The sequence below is a fragment of the Colobus angolensis genome, unplaced genomic scaffold (assembly GCF_000951035.1).
Source record: "Colobus angolensis palliatus isolate OR3802 unplaced genomic scaffold, Cang.pa_1.0 Scaffold4, whole genome shotgun sequence".
Lineage (NCBI taxonomy): Eukaryota > Metazoa > Chordata > Mammalia > Primates > Cercopithecidae > Colobus > Colobus angolensis.
The window spans coordinates 13697208-13709218 of NW_012117376.1; the positions used below are offsets into that span (position 1 = coordinate 13697208).

A 12011-nucleotide genomic window follows, 5' to 3' on the forward strand; every position below is an offset into this window, starting at 1 on the left:
CGGCCCCGCCCCCTCCCGAGTCGGCCCGCGCTGTCCTTGACGCGGCGCCCTCTGCGGGCCGGGGGTTTCAGCGGCGCCGGTGGGAGAGCTTTGAAGTCTCAGGGAGGCTGCAGGGAACGCGGTGGAAGGGGACCTGGCTAGGCTGTGGGGTGATGGGACCCTTGGGTGGCAGAGAGGCTGACGAGATCCAGGTGACGAAGGAAGAGCTTGTAATGGGGCTGGTTGGGCGTCCCTGGTGAGGATGACAGGGTTGCCAAGATGATGGGGCCCTGAGGTGACGATGACAGGGAGCACGAGGGAGCGGGGAGGTGGGTGGCAGTGACATTAGCATGGTGACAGAATCTTGAGGGGGATGATGGCCGTGGGACACCAACGGTAGAGAGGAAACCCCCAGGGCAACCATGGCAGTGTGACGGTGACTCTGCAGCAGGGCGGAGTTCAGGGACCTCGGGATGGCAGAGGCGGCAGCCTGGGAACATGGAATGTCCAGGTGACTTCAGGTCACTATGACCCTGTCAGAAGGGCTGGGGTACTGAAGCGACAATGCTAAGCCATGAGAGCCGTGGGGCCCTGGAAGGAAGATAGCAGGTGGCCGTGGTGAGTGGGCTCCAGGGTGAGGGGCACAGGGTAGAGGGTCTGGACTGACAGTGAGCAGGCAGGTAAGTTGCTGCCAGGGCAGGTCCCGTGATGCTGGGGCTGGGATAAGAGCTGGGTGACGTCACTCATGTCAGCCCAATAGCGCCCTCACAGCACTGGAGGGGTGGGCCTGGCAAGATTTCAAAACCTGAATTATTTATTCAAGGATCTAGAAAGCCAGAGGGGAGGGAGTCGGGGGTGCACTTCCCCGAAGCAGGAGGAGATGGGGAGCCGGGAAGAACTTGGAAGCAGAAAGCCTGGAAGCTCAGTCCTCAGGGCAGGCCCCTCTCAGCCTCTCATTTTAGGCATCCTGATGGGTGGAGCAAGGAGAAGGAGCTCCCTCTTCCGCAACGCCGTCTGCCCTTAGTCCAGGGGAACCACTCTGGGCAGATTTCTCCAGATGTGACAGATGTGGCCAGTCCTGCGGCAGGGGGACTGACTGCTCTTTCTCCCTGTGTCTCTTGCCTTGATGCTCCCTGGAATCATGCAGGCCTGTGGGAGGGAAGATAAAGTTAAGAGGCCTGAGGATCCCAGGCCCCACTGGACACTCCCATCACAGCACTATCACTGCAGCCCCATGGTCAGCCTCCAGCAGGCAGGTTTTGGGTTTGAGTGTGAGGCAGCAGAAGGTCAAGTGGCAGGAAACATGGGAAGAGGAGGGGTCGGAGCTGGGGAAGAGGATTCATTTCAGGTTGGATGTGGTGAGTTTTAGGGGGCTTAGGGAGCGGAAGTGGTCAAATCTCAATTTCTCCATTTCCTAGCTGTGTGACTTTGGAGAGTTTCTTTAGCTCTCTGTGCCTATTTCCTCATCTAAAAAATAGGGATAATATTAGTTCCGGCCTCATGGGGTTGTTGAGTGGGATCTGCACGCCGTTGCCATCAATGTTACAGCTGGCCAATGAGGAACACACCTGGCAGTGTAGGTGTGCAGGTGGCACAACTGCCTAAGGTTTTAGGGGTAGAGGACGTCACCCAGGGGCGGGAGCAGAGAGTGAGGAGGGGCTTCAGGGGCTCCTGTTCCTGGGCTCTTGCTCCTGACTGTTCCCTCTGCCTACAACCCTTCTCTTCATCCAGGTCTCTGCTCCCAAGTCACTTCTGAAACAGGCTGCTCTGAACTCTCAGATCGCCACTGACCTCTCCATCACTCTCCCTCCCCTTCTCTTGATGTATTCGTTTTCAGAGGATGAAGCGCTCTTGAAATTGTAAATAAATTCATGTTTGTTTGTTTGACTTCATGTCAACCCCACTAGAATCTAAGCTCCAAGAGGATAGTGACTCCATCCCATTTCTGCTGGAGAACAGTGCCTGACATGTAATGGGTGTTGAAGAAATAATCATGGACTGGATGATTGACCTAAAACGGAGCAACTGGAGGAAAAAGGAAAACAGAGAGAGTAGTAATATGTCTGGTGCCCAGGAAGGTGGGGGTGTCAGAGAGAGGATCCAAGGCCATCAGGGCCCCAAGCCTCAGGGATCCACTTTCTCTCCCATCAGAGCTAGGTCCCTACAGAGTTCTGTGATGGGTGAAGGCTGCGGGGAGGTTGGCATCAAAGGGGGGTATCGGGGACTATCTTCTGCTACTCTGAAGGGCGATTATATATTTTTTAAGTTTTCGTAGTTTATTAATCCTCTGGTGAAAAATCTGCACCGTCGCTGCAGATAAAGTCATTCCTGTTTGCCAGCACCAGCACCACACTCTTGTGACTCCCTGACTGTCTTCATTCTGTTCTTGAGTTCCTTTAGCTCTTTTCTTGAGGTCTTTTTCTTTCATGTCTTGCAAGTCTGCGTTTGGATTAATTTTTCTTTGCATAATTCAAGGAATCATAAATCATACCCAAGCCAACACCACCAAAATAGGTTCTGTTTTATTTTATTTTTTTGAGACAGGATCTCAGTCTGTCGTCCAGGCTGGAGTGCAGTGGTGCAATCACTGCTCACTGTAGCCTCAACCTCTTGGACTCAAGCAATCCTCCCATCTCAGCCTCCAGAGTGACTGGGATTACAAGCACACGCCGACACGCCCGGCTAAGGCGTGAATTTTTTGTAGAGACAGGGTTTCGTCACATTGCCCAGGCTGGCTTGAACTCCTAGGCTCAAGCGATCTGCCCACCTTGGCCTCCCAAAGTGCTGGGATTACAGGCATGAGCCACTGCGCCCAGCCCAAAATGGGTTCTAAATACAAAGATGACATCCAGTGTGGTCTTCTACTTTTTGAGCAGTTTTCTGTGTTAGGTATTGTTGCCTTCCCAGGGCGAAGGACACGGAAAACCATTTATTTCCGCTGAAGTACTGGTTGGTCATGAACTTCCTAATCCTGATAGTTACCCTGTGGTTTGCAAGTGAGGTTGATCCCAAGGCAGCCAGGGAGGAAAAGAGTGCAGTGACATTTCTTTTCTTTCTTTATTTTTCTTTTTCTTTTTCTTTTTTTTGAGACAGAGTTTCACTCTTGTTGCCCAGGCTGGAGTGCAGTAGCGCAATCTCGGCTCACTGCAAACGCCGCCTCCTGGGTTCAAGCAATTCTCCTGCCTCAGCCTCCCGAGTAGCTGGGATTACAGGTGTCCGCCACCATGCCCAGCTATTTTTTTTTATTTTTTTATTTTTTTAGTAGAGACAGGGTTTTACCATATTGGTCAGGATGGTCTCGAACTCCTGACCTCAGGTGATCCACCCGGCTCGGCCTCCCAAAGTTCTGGGATTACAGGTGTGAGCCACCGCACCCGGCGTGCAGTGACATTTCTAACCCCAAGAAACCCAGGAGAGCCAAGAGACTAACGGGGGGCTATGTGTTTTCACGTGAACTGCATGTGCTCTCCCTCACGCACCGAAACTGCTCATACCAATCAGGTCTCCATTCCCTGCATACTTGCTCTCTAAACGAAGAGATAGTTCCTTCTCTCCTGTTCTCCTCATGCCCTCTGTCCCTACCTCACTGATACCTCCTCCAACCCTTCCCAGCTACCAGGTGCCCGGCCAAAACCCAGGGCTTACAACAACCTGGCAAAAGTGAGGGACCATGTCCCCATTTCTTGGGTGAAGCCTAGGAAAGCTAAGGGACTTGCCCCAAATCACATAGTAAATGGCAGAGCTGGGATCTGAAGCCAGGTCCATCTGTCACCAAGTCCAGTGTGCCTTCCATTCTGGCCTAGATGTCACCTTCTTCCCAGAAGGGGCTGAAGCTAAAGGTTGACTAGGGCTGACAATATCTGCAGTTCTCCAGGTGGCCACCAGATGGCTGTGAGGACTCACTTCCAGGTGAGACTTTTTTGCTTGCCTCTTCTGTCTTCACCAGTCCAAGAAATTCCTTGGGGAGGGAGGAAGTGGTGGGAAGGGGGTGTTCGTGCGTGCGTGCGTGTGTGTGTGTGTCTGTCATAGATAATCTCCACACCTGAGTCCTTTGTCTAAGACCCAAGGGTCTAGGCATCATCAGTGCCCATATTCTTAGCATAGACCCATTCATTCAGCCATTATGTATTGGCAGTTCCCCTGGGCTTAGGGTTTGTTCAGTGAGTGTTAGGGACAGAAAGATGATCTGGCCACATTCCTGCCTTTTCAACTGTCAATAGACACATTTATTGAGCATCTACTATTTCTCAGGCACAGAGGATACAGCAGTGAACAAAAATTCCTGCCATCTTCAGTGAGCTTCAGTTTTATTAACTAATTAATTTAGTTAGTTATTTTGAGACGGAGTCTTGCTCTGTTGCCCAGGCTGGAGTGCAGAGGCGCGATCTCAGCTCACTGCAATCTCTGCCTCCAAGGTTCAAGCAATTCTCCTGCCTCAGCCTCTCAAGTAGCTGGGACTACAGGGGCATGCCACCACGCCTGGCTAATTTTTGTATTTTTTAGTAAAGACAGGGTTTCACCATGTTGGCCAGGCGGGTCTCGAACTCCTGGCCTCAGGTGATCCGTTCACCTCCCAAAGTGCTGGAATTACAGGCATGAGCCACTGTGCCAGGCCAAGCTTCAGTTTTAATCCAGAGAGATGGACAATCTACAAATAGATCCTTAAAATCTATTCAAGTAGGGAGCTCCTGGGGGCCTCACAGACCAGTGGGACAAACATGTACACAGATGGTCACAACATGGCATAGTAAGGTTACTTAATAAACATCTGGCTGGGCACGGTGGCTCAAGCCCGTAATTCCTGCACTTTGGGAGGCCGAGGTGGGTGGATCACCTGAGGTCAGGCTTTCAAGAGCAGCCTGGCCAATGTGATGAAACTCTGTCTACTAAATATGCAAAACATTAGCTGGGCATGGTGGCAGGCACCTGTAATACCAGCTACTCGGGAGGCTGAGGCAAGAGAATTGCTTGTATCCGGAAGGTGGAGGTTGCAGTGAGCCAAGATCGCCACTGCACTCCAGTCTGAGCAGCAAGAGCAAAACTCTGTCTCAAGAAACAAACAAACAAACAAAAACCCCAACATCTATTTAGCCCTTACTGTGTGCAAGGAGTTCATTGAGGAGGGAAGATCAACGTGGTTCCTACCTTCATGAAGCTTACAGCCTAGGAAACAAATGAGTAATTAATTATACATTAGATACATGCTCTGAAGAAAAGAGCAGCTGTTGGGCTGTAGAATCACCAGGTGGCCTCTCTTAGGAAGAGAGGTCATGGAGCAAGTCACTTGAAGAGAGAACAGGAGTCTTAAGGAGAGGACATGACAAGTGTAAAGTCCCCAAGAAGAGAAAGCACTGATGGGTGTGAGGACCACAGAGAGGAGGCTAGTGTGTCTGCAGCTAAATCAGCAAAGGGGAGAGGGAGGAGAGGCAAAGTGGGCAGAGGCAAGATCATGTGAGGCAGAAGTGAGTTCTTGGGGGCTCACAGGCCAGTGGGACAGACAAACATGTACACAGATGGTCACAACATGGTACAGTAAGGTTACTTAATAAACAACTGGCTGGGCACAGTAGCTCATGCCTGTAATTCGTGCATTTTGGGAGGCCAAGGCAGGTGGATCACCTGAGGTCAGGAGTTCGAGACCAGCCTGGCCAATATGATGAAACCCTGTCTCTACTAAAAATACAAAAAATTAGCCAGGTGTGGTGGCGGGCGCCTGTAATCCCAGATCAGTAAGACAGACATCATTGGTGGGAAGGAAGTGTTATGATCTGACCTGACACGTTTTCAAAGGGTCACTCTGACTGCTGAGTGCAGAACAGACTGGAATGGGGAGCAGGCCTCCACTAGGAGGCCACTGCAGTCATTCAGGCAAGAGATGGGGAGGGCCCTGAAGTGGAAAAGCAGATGGATTTAGATCTCTAGCTAAGTGCTGCAGCAGCTCAGCCTCATTCTGTGGCAGTCACAGAAGGCTTCCTGCAGGAAGTGGTCTTGTAGTAGTGTCTTGAAGAATTAGTTTGCCAGGCAAATGAAGCCCAGGGTTGAGGCGGATCCTCTAAGAGAGAGAACAGCTAGGATAAAGGAAGAGAGATATAGGGGGACGGCACTGTTCTATCTTCTTAGAGGGTAGGAAGGTGATGGGAAGCATCCAGGCCAGGATAGAGAGACTTCTAGAGCCAGAAATCAAAGGGTTGTGGAGGTCAAGCCATTGTTGAAAAGTTGTTAAGTGGGGCCAGGGATGGTGGCTCACACCTGTAATCCCAGCACTTTGGGACGCCAAGGACATGAGATGTGGACATGAGATGAAATTGCATGTAAAAGCTCTCAAAATGTACATTCTGCTAGTAAGGGGTCAATAATTGCTAGCTATATATTGTCAGTTACAGATGTGGCAACTGTGAAGTCAGAGCTGGCCTGGAGATGATTAAGAGACCTGTTGGCTTTTAAGAAAATTTTTTTAATGGGTGCATAGTGAGTGTATATATTTATTGGCATACATGACCTGTTGGCATGCATGCATTCATTCATTCATTCAAGACAGGGTTTTGCTCTGTCGTGTAATGCCATGATCACAGCTCACTACAGCCTCAAATCCCTGGGCTCAAGCGATCCTCCTGCCTCAGCTGTTGGCTTTTAAATGGGGACTGATGGCAATGGAATGTCCAGGATGACCCCAGGAGAGTGTGGAACAGGGCTTGGGACTAACCTGGGCCACCATCGATTAAGAGACGGTTAGGAGAAGCAGATGGGGGAAGGAGGGGAGAGAAGGGGAGGAGGAAGAGAAAGGAGAGGAAGTGCCCCCTAAGAGCCTGAGGAGAACCAAAAGAGGCTGGTGCCAGGGTAGGAGTGGTAGCCGTGGGGAAAGCTGCGGAGAGGCCCAGTTGGCCTAGTAATGGTGTCACCCCTGACCTGGCCAGAGGATGTGGTAGGCCGGAGGCAGACACAGCGGATGAGGGGCAGAAGGGAGGCGGGTGGAGGGGTGCAGTGAACAGAGAGCGAGCAACGGGGGTGAGCTTGGGCAACCAGAGGGCATGGGCCAGCTGGGGCCTGGCCCAGCGGTCATGGGGCCTGGGTGGAGGGTGTACCCGACAAAGCGGGGCCTGCACCCAGCCCTAAAGACAGGAAGTGACCTTGTTTCGAATCCAGATTTTTGCCACTGCCTCTCTCTGTGACCTCGAACGAGTCACTCATCTTGTTTGAGCCTCAGTTTCCTCACCTGTGAAGCAGGGATCAAAGCAGTCTCTACTTACTAGAATTTTCAAGAAGTTGCCCTTGGAGGCGCACAGTAACCATGCCAGCCACCAGTCCTGGACCCCGCCTGCTTTAGTCCAAGCCCCGCCCCAGACCCCCGAACTCACCTGGCCGCGAGCACTAGCCACGCCCCCAATTGGCCCCGTCTTCACCTGGCTCCGCCCCGACTGACGAGCCCTGCCCCACCTGCCGCTCCTACTGGCCTCGCCCCCACCTGGCCACGCCCCGGTTGCCCAGGTCTCGGTCCGCACACGCTCAGCGGAGCCCAGTCCCAGAGGGACGCGCACGGCCGCTGTCCGCCGCCTACGGCCCCCGCCCCGGAGCCCATGGAGGCGCCGGGACCCCGCGCCTTGCGGACTGCGCTCTGTGGCGGCTGTTGCTGCCTCCTACTGTGTGCCCAGCTGGCTGTGGCTGGTAACTCGCGGCAGGGTCTGGTTAGGGGCCTGACGGGGGCGGGTGGAGCTTGCACCTCAGCCAGCCGCCTCCCCAGGAGCAGCCTGGGCTTGAGAGGAGGGGGCTTTCTGGACGAGTGCAGGCCTCCAGGGGTGGAATGGGGGCTCCAGCTCTGTGTGGAGCCTGTGTGTAAATATAGGCCCCAAGTGTAGGGGCCTAGGGAGCTTCAGGTGGTCTGGGGGAGGTGGCTCCAACTGAATCTGGGAACCCCAGCTGTATGCAAAGGGAGGGGCTCTGGGTGAATGTGGCGAGGCTCTAGGTGTGTGTAGACCTGTTCTGTGGAAGCTACAGGTGTGCGCTGGGGCTTGGGCATCCAGGGGCGAGTGTATGTGAGAGCCCAGATGTGTGCAGAGGGGCGAGGGCCTCCGGAGTGTTGGGTGGGAGGGTGCCACAGCTTGGCTTCGAGGAGTTCTCCCTTCCCACTCCACCGCACTACCAGGTAAAGGAGCTCGAGGCTTTGGGCGCGGAGCCCTGATCCGCCTGAACATCTGGCCGGCGGTCCAAGGGGCCTGCAAACAGCTGGAGGTCTGTGAGCACTGCGTGGAGGGAGACAGAGCACGCAATCTCTCCGGCTGCGTGTGGGAGCAGTGCCGGCCAGAGGAGCCAGGTAGGGAGCTGAGCCCTCCCCAGGTTGAGTACCCCCAGCTCTGAACCCCAAGGACTTGGCCCCTCTCCCCAAATCTCCCCCCTGCACCTTCTCCCTCCAGGACACTGTGTGGCTCAAGCTGAGGTGGTCAAGGAAGGTTGTTCCATCTACAACCGCTCAGAGGCATGTCCAGGTAAGGGGATTCTTGCGCCTAAGCCAAGTTGCATGGGTCTCCCCAGCCATAGCCTGCCCCCCAGGAGGAAACAGCCTCTCTCAGGGGTGGACTGTGCTCATCAATACCTGGGCCCGGTATCAGTTCTGCCTTTAGCTCACTGAGAAGTCCCCTCCTCTCTCTGCCTGTTTCCTCATCTGAAAATTAGTACAGGTGTGTGGAGGGAATGGGAGTGTTAGCTCTTCTTTTAGTTTAAGGCATAGCAAGGACTTTGGAAGTTCAGAGGGAATGAGAGGGGGTGCTTCCTGGAGAACGTGGCATCAGTAATGAGCCTGGAAGGTAGAGATGGAGAGAGAGCACATGGTGGTGGAGGGAACTGTGTGACTGGGGCTTGCAAGTATGTTGGATGTCTAGAGCAGGGACAGGGCTGCATCTGAATCGGAAGTTTAGTGGTGAGTGGGGGCTGGGGTCTTGATGGAAGTCGGGGTGGGAAGGCTGCTTTGCTATGGATCCCCTGTCTCCTCAGCTGCTCATCACCACCCCACCTATGAACCGAAGACAGTCACAACAGGTGGGTACTCCCTGGGTACCAGGCAGTGGGAGGAGCATAGGTGCAGGGGAAGACAGCTCTGGGCTCAGGCACTGACATGCTCTGTGACCTCAGCTCTGCACCTTCTCCCTCGGAGCCTGTCTCCGCATCTGTGAAATGGGCTGGATGATGCCTTCCTCAAAGAGTTGCTGTGCAGGTTTTATGAGAAGCTGTACGGTGCCCACTTCAGTGTCTGATTCACTGAAGGCAATCAAGAAATGACAGTTCCCATCCCTCCTCTCCATTGCCAGTTCTGGGAACTCAAGGTGACCCCTTGGGACTTGTCCTTGGAGGTGAGGGTGTGCAGCTCGAGTTGCTCAGGAGACATCCTCAGGGGCTGCCTACTGCACCCTCCAGGCCCAGAGAGGGTCACAAGGCGGATTCCTGGCAGAGCAGAGGCGAGAACACCACCCCTTGCTTCCCACTCCCTCTCAGGGGCTGGAGGTCACCAGACTTGGCAGGGATGGCTGAAGAGGCCCTTGGTTAATTAAAGCCAGAAACTGATCTCAGAAGCTGAATTATTGATGGCTCAGCTCCTCAGCTGGAGCCCCAGATCGGCCTCATGCAGCTCATTTCTCCCCTCTTCTGCTCCTCATCCCCCAGCTTCCTTCTCTGGGGCTCCCTGAGCGGGAGCTGGGACCATTGTTTGCCCTTCATATTGTCAGACTCCTTCCACCCCTTACACCTTCTGGGAGGTGGACCCAGCTGAGGCTGGGCCCCTTTCCACTGTCCCAGAATGCGCTTCCATCCACCAGCCCTGCCCTGTTCTGGGCACCCAGCCCAGGGCCTGAAATTGAATCCCTGCTGGGAGTGGACAGGTACCGTGGCACAGCTGGGAGCCACCCAGGCATAGCCTGGCAACCATGGCCCTAAGGCTCTACCTTCCAAGGGGCAGAGGAAATGGTCAGGGGACCCTGTATGAGTCTGGCTGTGAGGTGACTTTAGCCAAGCCTGTCCCTCAGCCCTGTTCCCCCCAACACATGCTGTCCAGTTCTCGCTTACCCACTTAGCAGGGTGACAGTTGGGGCTTCCACTTCTCCCCCTGCTCCTTCCCTCTCTGAGGGCTCTGACGTTGGGTGACACTGGGGTCTTAGGGCTTAGGAGTCCTAAAAAGGGACTACATCATCTGCATCTTGGCTCTGAACCCTGAGGTCCAAGACTGAAAGGAACTCTGAGCAGGGGGTCTGAGTTCTGGCTCTGTCTTCACCCTATTGGCCTAGTGAGGCCCAGGGAGGGTGGGAGTCCAGTCACTGGTCCAAGACACCTATTGGACCATGTGATCATGAGGCCCAGAGAGAATGTGGGTGGCATAAAAGCCACAGAGCAAGCCAGGAGCAGAGCCAGGGCTGGACAGCACCCCACCCTCCCCTGCCACTGTTCCTCCCACCAGGCGCTTCCCAACTGCCTGCAGGATCTGGACTAAACTTCTGAGCCCAGGGTTCAAGGACCCCATATTGAGGACTGGGGCCTCCAGGTTACTTGTGCCAGTTATGGGGGTGGGACTGGGATCCTGGTTCACAGTGACTGCTATGACCCCTGCCCTGCCTCACCCCTGCAGGAAGCCCCCCAGTCCCTGAGGCCCACAGCCCTGGATTTGACGGGGCCAGCTTTCTCGGAGGTGTCGTGCTGGTGTTGAGCCTACAGGCGGTGGCTTTCTTTGTGCTGCGCTTCCTCAAGGCCAAGGACAGCACCTACCAGACACTGTGAGTACCTGGCCAGCAGTACCTGAGTCCCAGCTCACCTCCTGGTTCCTGTCCCACCGTTCCCCTTCAGTACCCAGGGTGCTGTCTTCTCCATGGGCAAGCCCTCAGGACAGTGACAGCATGCCCCTGTGAGCCGCACCCCCTTTGTCTCCTCCAGTTGCGGGGCTTTCTTTGTCAGGTGTTGGCTGGAACCAGGACTCAGCCTGGGCCGGTCTAGGAGCCCAGCTGAGCCCTCCCGTGTCTTTTCCCTTCATGCTGCCAGCAGGGAAGAGAACCAGTAGGTGCCAGCCCAGGCAAGCCTGTGGCCTGTGTTTCTGTGGCTGTGGGCAGGAGCTGGGCTGTGTGTCTGGTTGGGTTTTGCTCTGAGAAGGGGAGCTGTGCCTGAGGCCCTGTGTGCTGTGTGTGCTGTGGGGCGGGTCACTGCAGCCTGTGTTAAAGTGTTTGCTCTTCCTCTGCTGCCTCCTCTTGAGGCAGGGGGTCCTTGGCTGGCTGAGGCAGGGTCACCTCCCTGAGTGTCCTCTTTGGCCTCCGCAGAATCTGACCCCCTTGGGCCTGCACTCCATTCTGAGTGGAAAGGAGGATGCAGAGGCTGGCCTCTTGGCCCCCTTGTGGGCAAGTGGGGGGCGGGATGGGTAAAACTCTGGCCACCAGTTTTTGGCTCCTGTGGGCACCAAGCAGGCTCAGTGTCTGATGCCTGACATCTCCTCCTGTCTTGGCCCTGGAACCTGCAGCTGAGAGCATCCCTCAACCGCCTCGTCTCCTCCATCACCCCTGCTGGGCCCCCCAGCCTGGCACTGTGCCTGCCTCTTTCCACCAACTGGCCTGGGCACTGCCCCCAAATAAAGGAACTCTGCACTGCGCTTCATGTCCTGTGTCTTGGGCTGTGTGTGGATTGGATGGGGTGAGGGTACAGCCATTGTCCTCTTCTTAATGGGAATTCCACCTAGGACTCTCGCTGTTACCTTTTAAAATATTTTCACCTGGCCGGGCACAGTGACTCATGCCTGTAATCCCAGCACTTTGGGAGGCCGAGGGGGGTGAATCACCTGAGGTCAGGAGGTCAAGACCAGCCTGACCAACATGGTGAAACCCCATATCTACTAAAAATACAAAATTAGCCAGGTGTGGTAGTGTACATCTGTAATCCCAGCTACTTAGGAAGCTGAGACAAGAGAATCGCTTGAACCTGGGAGGCGGAGGTTGCGGTGAGCCAAGATTGCGCCATTGCACTCCAGTTCAGGCAACAAGAGTGAAACTCTGTCTCAAAAAAAAAAAAAAAAA

General features: G+C 54.6%; 1 protein-coding gene across 1 annotated transcript; it reads left to right on the plus strand.

Annotated features, from left to right (window-relative positions):
- Nucleotides 1–7482: 7482 nt before the first annotated feature.
- CD164L2 (CD164 sialomucin-like 2) lies at nt 7483–11589 on the plus strand. Its single transcript, XM_011955563.1, has 5 exons — nt 7483–7641; nt 8120–8287; nt 8388–8459; nt 8965–9009; nt 10586–11589. The coding sequence occupies exons 1-5, from the start codon at nt 7554–7556 to the stop codon at nt 10732–10734; spliced, it is 522 nt and encodes a 173-aa protein (XP_011810953.1). The 5' UTR covers nt 7483–7553; the 3' UTR covers nt 10735–11589.
- Nucleotides 11590–12011: the final 422 nt, after the last annotated feature.

Excerpts from the sequence above, each read along its gene's own strand:
- CD164L2 (XM_011955563.1), top strand. The coding sequence starts at position 7,554 with ATGGAGGCGCCGGGACCCCGCGCCTTGCGGACTGCGCTCTGTGGCGGC. Across the intron at positions 8,288-8,387 it reads GTGCCGGCCAGAGGAGCCAG|GACACTGTGTGGCTCAAGCT; the intron begins GTAGGGAGCTGA and ends TTCTCCCTCCAG. Across the intron at positions 8,460-8,964 it reads CCGCTCAGAGGCATGTCCAG|CTGCTCATCACCACCCCACC; the intron begins GTAAGGGGATTC and ends CTGTCTCCTCAG.